A 14,466-nucleotide genomic window follows, 5' to 3' on the forward strand; every position below is an offset into this window, starting at 1 on the left:
TAAATGTAATGCTTTTCTTCCTTTTTCACATATGTTTTCATTGTCATTCATTTTTATGCTTAGTGCTTGAAAATCTTCTTGAGCTTTCTCCTATAGTTCAATACACTGAGAAGCCTATAGATATCTTCTTTGCTAAATTCCAACTCTCAGTGGGCAAGATCTAGGTAAGGCTTCCTCTTACATAATAAAATATGTCAAACTCAAACACAGGAGTTTTTCTCCTATGGTCTCAAAGCATCTTGACCTTGTTTGCATAAAGAAGTGGGGAAGAGAACAGTCTCCAAAGAATTAATCCACAGAAATGCATTGAGGCTCTTACCTAATTCTTGAAATGAGAAAAGATATCTTTATTTCCATTTTAACAACAGTCAAAATATAGCTGTGTAAAGTGAAATGCTTTACCCAAGGTCACACAGCAGTCCAGGAAAATGCAGGTCCTGAACTCATGCCCTCTTTCTTCAGGAGATGGTGCGATCCACAATTAACATAACCTGGGGAAATATTCCATTGCTTTTTTCCCCCACCAAATCAAATTCTGTGCATAATACATAAAATTGCTTACTTTGACAGAGCCAAAACCCAAACTCCAGTGAATCTTTCATGATTTTTACAGTGACAAAGAGAATGCTGAGCATGAATGGTTCTTTCTCTCTGTTGTTCCCAGACACCCTCCTAAAGTAACACCGCAAGCAAGCAGGAGTGGTCTGTGTTAATAATGTATCTCCTAGTGCATCACAGTAGCCCCCAAAGGTCTTTATAGTGAAATCAGTGCAACGATGCAAAATATTTGTATAGAAATGATGATATAAACCCAGTTTCATGTAAAAATATACCTGAGATGAGTTAAAGAGGTGTAGCCCTGTACTCTCCTGTTTGCACCAGGCTCTGCTCACGGATTTGGCGCTGCCAAGACTCATAACACAATCGCTTATTGCGTCTCTTGGAGCTTGAGCTCTTGAATCCATGAGACTGCAGGGAAGAAAAGAAAACCCCTCAGCTTCCATTTAGAATGGAAGTGAAGTTTGCAGCCCTCATGGAAAGCTTGCGAGCGCCTGGAACAATCCAGCGCAAGACAACACAAAGAGCTGCTGACACTCTTTGTTACGGCCGTTCCAAGCTGACTTGGGGATGCTGGCATATTTGGGTTAGAGGTACCATAGCGAGGCACACAGGTCACCTTGCCAAAGCTAGAGAGGGATGGGTGGTTCTCTATAACAAAAACCAGGCGTTCCTTGAGCTTTAGTCCAAACTGGGATTGCCTTGAAATCTCTCCATCCCCAAACTCCTCCGCCCTGGGAAAGGATGGGAAGGCTTTCTGCCTTTATGCTCCCGGCTACCGCAAGCCCACTGGGACGAGGGTCGGGGGCCCTTTCTCTGCTGGCTGGGGAGGGGGTTCCTGCCCCCACCGCAGCCCTGGGGCTCGGCGAGGAGGGTGGCAGCCAAGAGAGGGGGGTTATAGCGGGCCCGGGCTGCAGTGACTCCTCCTAGAGGCGGTATGTGCGGAGCGGGAGGAAACCCCTGCCGCCCCCCTCACCAGCAGCCGCCATCGCCATTGAAACATACAATACGGGGAGAGCGGCTGAGGCGGAGCGAGGGTGGGGGGAGCCGAAAAGGGAAAGTGGGGAGGAAAAGGGAGGGGGGGAAGGAGAGGAGGAAAAGAGGAGGAGGAAAAAGAGGAAGGGAAGACAAGAAGGAGGAGGCGGCGGCAGCGGCGGCGGGCGCCGGCAGGTGAGGGGAGCGACGGCGCGGGGCTCCGGGGGCCGCGGCGAGGCCCTGCTCCTCTCCTTCCCTTTCTCCCCGGCCGCACGACCCACCTCCTCCTCCTCCTCCTCGTCATCCTCATCCTCTTCCCGCCGCCGCTGCCGTTCTCCGGGAGGGCCCGGCCATGGCCGAGGCCGTGAGGGGAAAGGGCGTGAGGGGGGTGGGTGAGGGGCGGCCATGAAGGGAGGGGGGGCGCGAGGCGGCGGCGGTAGGGCGCGGGGCCGGCCCCGGGTAAGGTGCGCGTGTGGGGGGATAGCGGCTCTTCCTCGCCCGCCGCCTGCGCTCGGCCCCCGCGACGCTTCCCGTTCCGGGGCCGCGCGGCCGCCGCCACAGCCACCCCTCGGGCAGCGGGCGAAGCCTCCGCGGCGGCGGCGCTCGCTGAGGGCGGGGGGGGTGTGAGGGGGGAGCGTTTGCGCGGGAAAACCGGCGGCCACACCTCCACACACACACACTCCGCCGCGCCTCAGGACGCCTGCGCGGCAGGGCTGCTGCCTCCTCCCCTCTCCCGTCGATCAAACGGCTTGCGGCCAATCACTGCGCTCCGCCCCAGCCCGGGCCGCCGCAGTGACCAATCAGGAGGGAGTGGGCGGGGCGGCGGTGTCCCGGCAACGGCGAGGCGTGCGCGGGGCGGGGCGGCGGCGCTCAGCGGGATGGCCCTGAGGGGCTGCGCGAGTCACCGCCGTGTCCCCCGGGCTCGGCAGCGCTCAGCGGGCTCCAGAGACTCGCTGTGGGTCCGTACCGAGACCCGTCCTTTGCATGTGAGAGGGAGCTGCCTCTGCAGGGACCCCCGGGGCTTCGGGGTGGCCGGGAAGCTTCTTTCAGGGGGAATGCGCTCTGTGTGTGCGGTTCTGGAGTCCTGGAGACACCGCCGGCCCCCTGAATAGCACTGTGTTTGTGCTGCGGTGCCTTGGCGATTCCTGCAGGTAACAAGCACTTGCTTTAGGTCTTCTGAGTTATTTTTCACAAACATCTCGTTTCTCCGTGAATGTACAGCCTGAGGTGGCCCAAGGTATAATGTCTGTGGCTTCCTTGGCAAATCCTAGCTGTTCTAATACATCTTTAGCCGGAGATGAGGGAAGTGCAGGTGTGCTGATAGTCCTGCACACTGTATTTCAGCCTTTGACTGCTGAGTTCGAGTTCTCTCGATGCATGGAAGTCAAGGTGCTCTGAGGGCTGTAGCCCCTGTGCTCAGGAGACAGGCTTGAGAGCTGGGGATGTTCAGCCTGGGCATGAAAAGGTCTCTGGGGGAGACCTTATTGCAGCCTTTCAGTACTTGAGTGGGTGTATTAGAGAGGGAGGGGGGCTTTTTACATGGGCAGATAGTGACAGGGTATGGGGGAATGGTTTAAATCTAAAAAAGGAGAGATTTCTATCAAATGTTTTGAAGGAACACTTCCCTAAATTCTTCCCTGTGGAGGTGGCGAGGCCTTGGCACAAGTAGCCCAGAGAAGCTGTAGCTGCCCCAGCCCTGCAAGTGGCCAAGGCCAGGTTGGACAGGGCTTGGAGCAACCTGGGATGGTGGAAGGTGACTCTTAGGTGTTTTCCCAGGAGGCAGAATGAAAATGTCACTGGTTGGCTTGGGCTCTGAAGAAGGCAAAAGGCAACAGAGGAAAGCCCAGCTTTCAGTCATATTGTAGAGAGCAACATGAGCTGTGGTAGCTACTCAATCCCCCATAGCAACACAGGGATGTTGGAGTCATGGCAGAGTGGGAGTGTGCTGTGACCAATTAAGGGATAGGGAAAATAATGGCTTTAAATTGCCCAAGCCTGATGTCATGGCAGCCAGATATAGACACAGCCCTTGTAGTTCAGTGAGGATGGACTTTGCATGAACGACACAGGTTTATTTTTAAATGGAAGCTTGCACCTCATGAGGAGAAACATAGAGATGATGAATCAGCTCTCAGGGAGGGAACAAGTGTGGGTAGACTTTTCAACTGATAAGCCCTTGAGGCTTGGCTGTGTCATCAGAAGAGAACAATTAGGACAGCAGTGCTCACCTTGTAGCTCTTTGCCTGTTGGTTGCAGTTCAGCTGAGTGTGACAAGGGAACTAGATCCCTGTCTGTGAGATTTCTTTGTCCAGGTCCACAGGAGTTTTCTCAGCACGTTTCTTTGTCCAGATCCTGATGTGACTCTACCATAGCTTGGCTTTCTACCAACAATTGCCTCCTGTAGGTGTCAAAACAAGACAAGAGCACACTGTTGTATTTGTTGCTCCTCAGTACACCCTGGTCCATGTAAGTTGCAAAGCAGAGACAGTGTTAGCAGAGTTTTGAAACATCTTGTATTTACTCTTTCACAAAATTCTGCAAACATAACCTGCAGTGCATTTGGAAAATACTTTGGGATTCCAAAAGCTGGCTTGGCAGTAGGGGAATAAATAGTGGCAGAGGCTTCCTGTGAGAGAGAAGGGAAAAAGAAAGAAGTAGGCAGGGGTGGAAAGTTCAGTGATGCAACAGAAAGATGAGCCAGGAGTGAGTAATGAAACATAAATTTATATAATGCAACAGCATGGCCCAGAGCAGTGTGGTTAGTTGTATACAAATATGTTTTGATTTTCTATCATGGAGATCAAGTGCAGTGGTGGTATTTTCTGTAGATGTAATCTCTTGACGTTTGCCTTTTCCATTGATTTTCACTCAACTGGGATTTGGTGCTGTAGGAGCAAATACATGAGAGGTTAGCTTAATATGATTTTGATACATGTAGCGTACTCTTTCAGCATGGCTCCCTGTAAGGATTTTAGTGCTGGACTGAACTCCTGGGTGATGGAAGTGTCCTGCCAGCATTGCAGGAACCTGTTTGTATCCTACTGCATACATTTATTAAGTTCCACTTTAAAATGAGTTATTGTTGCTCTAAAGAGAAAGCTGTTCCAGAAATTGGCTCCTCTGATGACTGGAAACCTCATTCCCAGCCTAGGGTTTTTATCTGGATGTCAGTTATCACAAACTGAAAAGGACACATTTGAAGGGTTGTTATTATTATGAAATTGAAAGTTTCTAAAGGGTTTGTCGCAAATTGCAAGTTTCATTGAGGAAGGGAGATCACCTCATCCAGCCTCCGGTCCCAAGGCAGATCCAGTGCTGCCTGAGTGATTTCTGACATACACTCTCAAATTGTTCTAAAGCTGTCTTGGTGGGAAGATTATGCTGCTTCCCTGTCTGACTGAGTCCAGTGCTCTGCTCTCTCCTCTGATATCCAGCTTCTATAGGAGTCACTGCTATAGGAACACTTGCTCTCTCCACCTTCACAGCATCCTCTTGCATCTCCAAAGACCACTGTCATGCCATCCCACTCCTTTTGACCTGGGCTTTGAGCTCTGTTACTACCACTTGTGATTCCAGGCTGGCAGTTGGCAGGGAACTCAGAGTGGGATGATGAACAACACTAATTTTGATGTGTCTGTGTCTGATACGTTTACTTGTTTAATCTTTCCAAACTTTTCTTATCATGCTCACATAATGCATTGCACACAGAAAGAAAAAAATTGGCTGGCTGATCCACAAGGACATGCCAAGGTTTTATAAATCCCTGCTGATTTTTTTCCCTTGGTGTCATAAATTGAGAGATTATGATAAAATTTAGCAGTATCACCTAAAGTCATTGTAATGTTTTTCAAAGTGTCTCATTCCTTGTGTTTCCTTGTTTCCCTGAGGTGAATGAATACTAGGAATGAAGTAGCTGTGCCTTCATTGACAGAAATAACATCTGTGGCAGACCTGCTCTTTGTTTGCTTCAGAGGAGTAACCAGACCTCCAGGGCAGCTATCAAAATGGAGTTAAAACCAATTTTTGTAAACAGACTTAAAACTTCCCCAAACATTATTTGATGAGCGTGAGAGCTAGGGGTGTAACTGTGACCACAAGCGAGCTTTGGAGTGGAGTGGCAGATTCCAGGGTTTGTTTTCTGTTTATCTGTAATCTTGTGGTTGCCAGAAAAATAAGGAGAAAATGAGATTTGTTTTCTTCACTCCTGCTATTGCTACACTGACAGTGCAGTTCAAAAGCAAAGTTATAGCAATTATTCCAGTTATCTAACTTTTAATGAACAATGCCTGCACTTTAACAGGCATTGAGGGTGGGTTTGGATTTTTGCTTCTGGAACAACAGCAATGCATGAAGATGTTTCTCATCAGTCCTGTTGGTTTTCTCTTGCAGCCCTCAGGTTTGGAGCAAGGCATTGAGAACCACCAGCAAATTGAGAAGCACAAGGCTGCAAGATGTCGGGGCGGAGTGGGAAGAAGAAAATGTCCAAACTGTCGCGCTCGAGCAGGGCTGGGGTGATTTTCCCTGTGGGGAGGATGATGCGCTACCTGAAGAAAGGAACCTACAAGTACCGCATCGGGGTTGGAGCACCAGTGTACATGGCAGCTGTCATAGAGTACCTTGCAGGTAAACCAAGAAGTCCTGGAAGTGCTCATCACACACAGAAGCCAGGGTTAGCCACAGGATGTGATATGAACGTATGGAGCACTCCTGAAAATCAGGCTCTGCAAAGTGCAGGATTTGTTGAGATTTGCTGAAAATGCTAAGGAGGTTAATTTGTTTCCTGAAGAGGCTGAGGATGGAAATTCTCTCCTTTAGAGGTACCATTCTTCGTCACTAGCTGGAAGGGTTATATTTCATTGCTTTGCAGAATGAGGAGTCACATCTGGGTAGTTTCTGTCCCAGAGAAAACTAATAATTAGGCTTTTTAATACACCTAAACGTGAAAAACGGGAGGGAAAAAAAGCAAACCCACCTTGTACATCTTTTGTGCTTTTTAAGCAGGCAAACTGTTTTGCTGGTTGCATTTCTCCTTGCAGGCCAGTGTCAAAGTGTTATGAAATATAAGGGTGGGTTTTTCTGTACTTTAAAAACCTTTTTGGTTTGCCTAAGTGTATAAAGAAAATGTCCCAGGGTTTCAATCTTCCCACATGCCCCGAGTTTTCTTTTTCCTTCCTTTCTGAAATTGAACTCGGAGGAAGGGGCAGGTGTCCCATGGTTATACAATATACTGTGACCCTGTATGGAAACATCCCAGAGCGGCCTGTGATCATATCTTCAGAGTTTCTTGTTTAATTATGGAAAATAGCACTTTAGCAAATTGTTAGAGCTCATGATGCAGAGAGGATTCTCGTTCACATTACTCAGGGGTTGCAGATCAAGACTGAGGTGCATTAGAGAATCTGTGAGGAGTCACAGCCTGGATGGAATTAGTTGAGTGAGTTGTGTTTCAAGAATATAGTTTAATGCCAAAATGGCATGAAGAAGCTTGCATGGATGCTGGTTGTCCATGTAATAGCATGCCAGGTTTTATGTAAACATCTCTGTCTTTTTTACACATGAAAGCCTTTTCTCACTACCAGACAATAAAAGCATTATTTTCTTTCAAAGGCGTGGAGATAATCTGAAATTTCTACTACTAAATTTCACAAATTTCACAATTTCACTATCAAAATTAAATTTAGGGTGAAGCCTAATAGCATCTTACAGAAATTTCCATGTTTGTGTTGTTACATTGCAGGATGAGAATCAATTTTTTTTCCCTGAGGCTACTTCTGGAGCTGGAGTGACAAAGTATTGCTCGTGTTGAAGAAATCACAGTAACTTTTATAACATAATGTGCTGCATTGTGACTCTGCTGACCTTCTGTCTGGAGGGAAATACTTTTTTCTTTTCCTACTCCACAGGGAGATGTTCTAGGATAAACATTTGGAGATGTTTGTTATGAGCTGTGGCAATTATTACAAGGTGCAGTAAAAATTTGTCAGCAGCACATCTGGTATGTGCAACATTTCAGCAGTGCAGACTGAGTTGTGGTCAGCACTGTTTGCCTATTACCTGAACTAGGACAATGTATGTCTTGGCTCTGCTCCTGGATAGTAAGTGCAGTTTAATTTAAATCATTAATCTGATATGAGCAGATTATGTGTGGGCTTATGCTTTGCTTTAGAAAAAAAAAGAGTGTGTAGTCAATCAGGCGAGAACATTGCTAGAGGTGTAGGCTGGGAGCCCACATAAATTGTAAGGGAATGCTATTTTCAGCTGCTTGGTTCAGCAGAGAACTCCTGCATATATTGTGATAGAATGGAGTAATGTTTCTGAGCAAACATCTATTGCTGGTGGATTGTGCTCTTTCCAAACCAAAGTTTCTGTGCTCTGTCCAGGGATTTGTTTGGAAATATTACAAAGGTGGAGAGTTCAGTTTAAAAAAACAGGGTTGCAACATCTAACCCTGCTGATGTATTTATTCCTAATATTAGGTGTGAATAAAGTCTTTGCTTTTGGGAAGCCTGTAGGAACCAAAGGATGTTGTCAAAGGGGATATTATGTGTCTAACTGGTAAATTTTCTTAACATTATCTGATCTTTCTATTACAAATGCCATTCTTTTCTCCTGGACTTGCAGCTTTGAAATGGTGGTTCCTTGGGATGAAAGGCTGCATGCAGGTGAACTGCTTCAGGCTAAGTCTGGGAGGGTGGCAGTAAGGGACTATGATTTTTTAGCTGTTTTATAGAAGCAGGTAGAACATTTTTTTTTGTTATGTTAAAACATTAATGAGAACTTCCCCTTTAAACCCCTAAGAGCTTCTCTGTGTTTGAGCAGAGATTTGATGTTTTACAAAAGGGGAAGGGTGGTCTCTGCCCCCTCAGAGAAATCTTCACTCTTTGGCCAGGCTCTAACCCTGATAAAACACAGGTTGCTCATGCTCAGCAGAGGCTTTGATTTTAACAGCTAAAATCTCTGAAGACTTGGTCCTCACTGAACATGTGCCAGCCCCTCTCAGCTCTCAGATCATAACATTGTGGGGAGACAGTGGTTATGGGAGAAGAATAATGATGTTACAGACAGAGCCAGGGATACATCTGGCTAGCGGGGAGAGTTGGACTGATGACCAGTAGGCAAATAAATGGCAAGAAGTGTCCAAATATCCTGCCAGGAAGCTGGAGAGTAAGTTGAAAAAATAGCAAACAGGCTAAGGATTGGATGGAGGGGTTGCTGGTAATGAAAAACCTGGCCATGAATATTGAGCCTGAGTAAACAGGAGAAATGGGGACTGTCCAGGGAAAGCAACTGAGATGGAAATCTTGGTGTGGATTGCTGGGGAAAGGAGAATGGGCTATGGAGGTGGGAAAGCAAGTTGCAGCTGGGATAGGAGCAAGGTGGATGAGGCTGGAAGGGTCAAACAGGACCAGAACTATCTTCAGAGCCTGCATTCGTCCAGGGCCTGGCATGGGCCAGCAGATCTCTGTGAGTGACCAGCCCTGTGTGGTCTGTAGTTGGCCTGTGTTTGTGTTGCCCCAGAGCACTGAGCCTCTTGACTAGCATCACCCAGATGGTTCATTTACATCTGGAGCATCCTTACTTGCAGTTTATATAGCTCAGACTGCTGTTTGGCTTTGGCACATGTTCCGTGTCACAAGATACTAGATCTCTGTGGTTTTTTCCTTTGTAAGCAAGATTGATTGTGGCAGCACCTCACAGCCATTATCAACCCCAAATCTGCACTTTGCCTTATCAACCTCAGCATTAAAATACCAGTAACCACCACAGTGTATCTCAGGAAGAGGTACTTTTACCTCGACTGAATAGCTAATGTGAAGAAGATCTTGTCACTGTTCTAAACTTTTCTTTTAAATCTCTCTATGCTGTTTCATATCTTAGGCTTGAAAATCATATTGTAAAACTGCAGCTTAATTCCTGTCCAGAAGGTTGTGTTTGTTGAAACAAGGCTGAGTTCCACAGGCTTCAGAGTTGAATTTCTGTGAAAAATTGGCCTCAGTCTCATTGGATTTATGGACTTTGCAACAGACTCATTCTCTGAGTGTGCACGGGGCTGACTGCAGTCACAACCACCCAAATCAAACATCAACTGCATGTGTCCCACAGGGCATCTTCCCAAAAAGTAGGCAGAGAATACAGATGCCCCTTGATGAGGAAGCACAAGTCATGTCAGTGGTGTGCTGAACAGAGGAGCTCATGGAAGATCTCAATGGAAAGTCATCCTGTCTAAATTAGGGCAGAACACAACACCAGCAAAGTCTTCCTCCTTCACAGGAATCACCTCTAATACTATTCTGCCTGTTATGCTCATTTGCTGTGCAGACAAGTCCAGCAGATAGTTTTCCACCAGCAATGGACCAAGGTCTCCATCATCCAATACATTTTTTCAGAGTAAAGGTATAACTAACTGGTAGATTTGTATGTGGTGGTGTAACCAGAACTGACACAACTTATCCTGAAGGGGAGGTGGAAAACAAGATAACTTGTGTGAAATCTTTCCAATTTGGTATCAGTAATTCTCATAGACCTTTCTTAGCAGTCCATCTTCACAAAAGCTCAGCTGAACAAATGCCTTTGGCCTGGCTAGGATGCTTTAATTCCCAAACACTCCAAATCTGCTGATCCGTCAGCTAAAGAAACCTCTTTTCTCCTATTTGTCGCAGGATGAGAAGATGTAATCTCATTCAGGTCATAGTTTGGCTGCTGCTTGTGTCTGCTGGAAGAGAGTTATGTTCTTCTGAAGATGTCTGGATTTGAAGTTAAACTTCTGATGTGGAGGCATCTTGGTGGATTTGACTCTTGCAGGAAGCAATATTATTTAAGATTTCAATTTAATTCTTAATGCCTGGTGTTGAGAGCACGGAAAGTAAAACCAACATGGCTGAGAATATCAAGATGCCCAATTCCAAGAGAACTTGTTATGGTATAGGACTTTATTATTGGACCTATATTCTCAGAATAGAGAGATTAAATTCTTCTTAGAAATTAGATAACCTCAGCTGTTGTTTCTACATGAAATGTAAAACATTTCCTTTAGGGATCTGTTATTGTCAGCAGAGGATGTGATAACTGAAGTTTTGATGTTATATTTTGCAAGTGCCATTTTAGATTCTTAAGGTTGTGATTACCTACCTCCACCATTAGAAAAAAATAGGCATATAAATCTTCATTAGAAGGATGTAAGACAATTATTTACCTATGGAAATGTTTGGCATCCTTTGGTAAGTTATACATATATTCCACAATCTGCCATACATCACCTCTGCCTTGGATTCCCTTCTTCCCAGTGTCCTATGATGGATGGCTGGCATTTGAGTGTTCTGCCTTTTTTGCTCTTAACATTAGGCAGAGGACTAAGAGTGCACCATCAGGATGCTGCTGGCCAAAGGACCCAAACCTGGGGCTGTGGGGTGAGCACACAGGTAGCAGGATGTGCCTGTTGTTGGCACACCTGAAAGAACTTCAGTTCCCACACAGGTAAGTATGTGTTGTTTCTTCGATTTTTTTTTCCCCCGATGCAATTTTCCTCTGCTGTCAGCACGCATCTGCAAAATCCACTGCAGGAGCCTGGGTCTCTTTTCTTGCTCTCTGCTGGTCTGCCCAATGGATGGAATCTGTTCCTGCTTTCTGCTGCTGCGTTAGCTCCACTGGCAGAGGTCTGGGAGAGGGTCTGGCACTTCCAGCCCCATGGGGGTGAATATAGCTGGATTATGCAGGATCTCTTTTCAGTTTCCTCCTTCAAAATCCAGGACAGACAAGGAAATGCTAGAGCTGAGAGGCTCCTGGCCTAACTTCTATAATTCACTGTGACTATGCCTATAAATTTTAAGAAAAGGCTTTTACATTTCCAACATTCAGTTAAATATGTATGCTGTGTAGTAATGAAAACTGGACGGCAAGTTTGTACTTTTGTTATTCTAACTGAGTGGAATCGAAAGCTTGTATTTTTCCCATGAGCCAGAACTAAGCCTCATGTTGAAATCATTTGGATTTTAGCCAGACAGCGTTATGTACATTTCCACTAGATTTTTCATGGAAGTTCTTCTTTTTATAATAGTTACAGTTCTTTATGGAGTTTGTAAAAAGGAGTAGGATGTCATTAAGATGTTATTAATAAGTTATCAATAGGACACCAATTGGCTGTAATTTTAATATTCCTGTTACTGACAAATGCAAATACAGGCCTAAAAAACAGAAGACAGGGACACAGGTATACTTTTAAGGTGAAACAAATAGTGAGTATGATTTTTGTGGTTATTTGGAGAAAAAGAAATTCTCCTTCCTTCTCAGTGTTTCAGCAGAGTTCTTACGTGAGAAATAACTTTTGAGTGGGGGCCAAACAATGTAAGCTAATGAATTATACTGATTGCTACAGTCCAAATAAACTTAGAAAGACGTGTCTGTATTTCTGTAATAATTAGGAAAAGCTCAGTGGCTTTGATTGCACTATAAATGTTACTGCTAATTTAGAGAAACTACCTTTGAAATGACCTCCTGCTCCCAGAGATGTAGAAAGACCCTTCTATCAGTATTTCATGCATTGAAGCTCTCACGTTGTCTCTGCTTGCATCTGAGTCAAACCTATCATATCTTGTTCTGAAACGAAGCTTTTCACAGATTTTCAATGCCCTTTAATGCAGAAGTCCAGCAGTGCCTGGCTAGTGTGTTGGCTTTCCAAGTGTTTCTTCAAATGCACCTCAGTCTTCATCTTCCCTGGTCCTGAGAATCCTTGCTGTTTGTCAGAGCTGTCTGTTCCAGGTTGGGGGTTTCACTGCATGCTTGACTCTTCTGTTGTTACAGGGCTGCTGATGTACACTTTTTTAGGTGTTGGTTGTTTGTTGTTTTTTGGGGTTTTTTGTCTTTTTGAAACAGAATTCTGACTTGGGACTTGTAAAAGAAATTATGTGAACCAAGCTTAGCATATTTTCTCCTTTAGGGAATTAGGAAGGACAAATTAATATATCTAAATTTGCAAGTACCTTGAGTGGGGTTTGGTTTCTGCCTTTCTGTAGCAAAGATCCTTTAAATCTGGAAACATCCCTGAAAAGGTAAATCGATATTAAGAAGCAGTGTAAAATGTGTATCCAGCATGTACCTAAGCTGCATTTTTGTTACTTGTTTTTATTTTGATGTGTTACAGCTGAAATCCTGGAATTGGCGGGAAACGCGGCAAGGGACAACAAGAAAGGAAGGATTGCCCCCAGACACATCCTCCTGGCAGTGGCAAATGATGAGGAACTGAACCAGGTACCTGTTTACGTTTTGGTGTAGGAATTATGTGCTGTGGCAGGAGTGAAGCTGCCACCAGGGAAGGTTAGAAACATCTAAGTCTGAGACATGAATAAGAGTTACTGGAGCAGAAGATGGTGCCCTCTTAAACAAAAGCAAACAAAACCAAAGGTTCTGACATAACTCATCTTAAATCTTATGGACATAAATTTTGGTTCTTCTTAGTCTATAAGTCCCTTTATTTTTTCCTCAGGGACATTCAATACTTAAAGAAAATGTGCAAGACCTTTTCCCAAAAGCTGAAGAAATGTGTGTTTTCTATTATGCTGGCTGTGAGGCCCATGTTGGGTAGGGATCTGGCTCACTCTCTGCTATTGCTGCCTCCCTGTCTGTTTGCCCAAACTGTGGTTTTCAGTGCTCTGACTCTCTGGATCACTTGTGGGATAACTTCTGCTAAACTTGTTGAGTGAGGACAGAGATCATGGCATGGGCTGCAGATTGTACTACTCAGGGATGCTGAAAAGGTTCAGTCAGCATCAGAGTATCTCCTCCATATGAAGATGGATGACATCATTCACACTTTGAATACTCCTGCACTTAATATGACTGCTTTAAATAACGAAAAGTGATGCCCATGAAGTCATGTGAGTCTGTTTCCAGTCAAGTGGAGTAAAAAGTTAAAACAGGCCAGAAGAGAAGGAAAAGCATGTTTCCACTCCCAGCCCTTTCCCAGCTCTGTGGTTCTGGTCAGTGACCCATGAACTGGGATCTAGATCCAGTGTTGCCTGTTAGGAATTAGCCAGACTTTGTCCTCTGCATGGTATCACAGCCCATTTCTGTTGTTTGTCCCTGCAAAGCAGGTCGTTGGAGCTTTTCCTTGCTTTTAGTGCATGTGTTTTCCTGCCAAAGAGATCTGCATCCAGTCCTCCTCTGAGCAGGCCTGTGGTGCGGTCCTCTTTCAAAGTAGCCCACAGACACTTTTCTTCTTTTACCCTTACTCTCTGCTTGTGAGTCACCAAGGACAGGTTTGCACTAAGACTGGCACTGGAAGAGGGAGGAATGATTGCACAGCAACAGAATTCTCCAGGATGTGCTGGCTGACTTTGCTGTCACCTGCCAAGTTCCTTGCTATTGTGGATCTTCTCCCTAATAGTATTTTGGTGATGCAGACTAAGAGGATCTGTAATTTGCTTTCATACACTGCTTCTCCTTGCAGTTGCTCAAAGGTGTGACTATTGCAAGTGGAGGTGTCCTGCCCAGAATTCAGCCTGAGCTTCTAGCCAAGAAACGGGGTGCCAAAGGCAAAACTGAGACCATCCTTTCCCCTGCTCCTGAGAAGAAGGGAAGGAAATCCATGGTGAACAAAAAGGGTGGGAAGAAGGCAAAGTCTACCAAGGCCCGGACATCCAAAAAGGTAAGCATGAAGTCTCCTTTAGCAAGATTTCCTTGATAATTGAGTAGGATCTCTTACCTCCACACTAACTGTGTGGAAGTGAGCCCTTGCTTTTAAAATAAAGGCAGCTGTATTCTAAAACATTTTCTACTAGAGACATGTCATGCCTTCAGCCTTTTGCTGTTACTGGGTTGCTGTTAAAGCTTTTCCACTGTCCAGAGAACTTGTCCTGACATAGAACATCAGTGTCATTGTGACAAGCTTTTGTTTCATGTGTTCTTAGCTGTGCTGTTGTTAGTGCTTTTGAAAGAAGA

At 45.3% G+C, this 14,466-nt stretch overlaps 1 protein-coding gene and 1 long non-coding RNA gene across 4 annotated transcripts in view; one reads left to right on the top strand and one right to left on the bottom strand.

Moving 5' to 3' along the window:
* Window positions 1-320: 320 nt before the first annotated feature.
* Window positions 321-2,248, bottom strand: LOC146435616 (uncharacterized). Its single transcript, XR_014853035.1, has 3 exons — window positions 1,815-2,248; window positions 834-969; window positions 321-491 (listed from the first exon to the last, which is right to left on the bottom strand). It is a non-coding gene; the product is annotated as an uncharacterized LOC146435616 (long non-coding RNA).
* The window catches only part of MACROH2A2 (macroH2A.2 histone), a 32,123-nt gene continuing 19,299 nt past the window's right edge, over window positions 1,643-14,466 (top strand). For 2 of the 3 annotated variants that reach the window (XR_014853034.1, XM_085064341.1), the window contains exons 1-4: window positions 2,383-2,684; window positions 5,923-6,156; window positions 12,671-12,777; window positions 13,976-14,173. Coding sequence is in view for 2 of the 3 variants with exons in the window: in XM_085064341.1 (XP_084920467.1) it covers window positions 5,985-6,156; window positions 12,671-12,777; window positions 13,976-14,173 (477 nt within the window). In the remaining variant the exon portion in view is untranslated. Of the gene's footprint in view, window positions 1,729-2,382; window positions 2,685-5,922; window positions 6,157-12,670; window positions 12,778-13,975; window positions 14,174-14,466 lie in introns of those variants that run through there. The other variant, XM_085064342.1, reaches the window with a different exon arrangement.

The sequence above is a fragment of the Lichenostomus cassidix genome, chromosome 6, assembly GCF_008360975.1.
Source record: "Lichenostomus cassidix isolate B80296 chromosome 6, HeHo_3.0, whole genome shotgun sequence".
Classification (NCBI taxonomy): Eukaryota; Metazoa; Chordata; class Aves; order Passeriformes; family Meliphagidae; genus Lichenostomus; species Lichenostomus cassidix.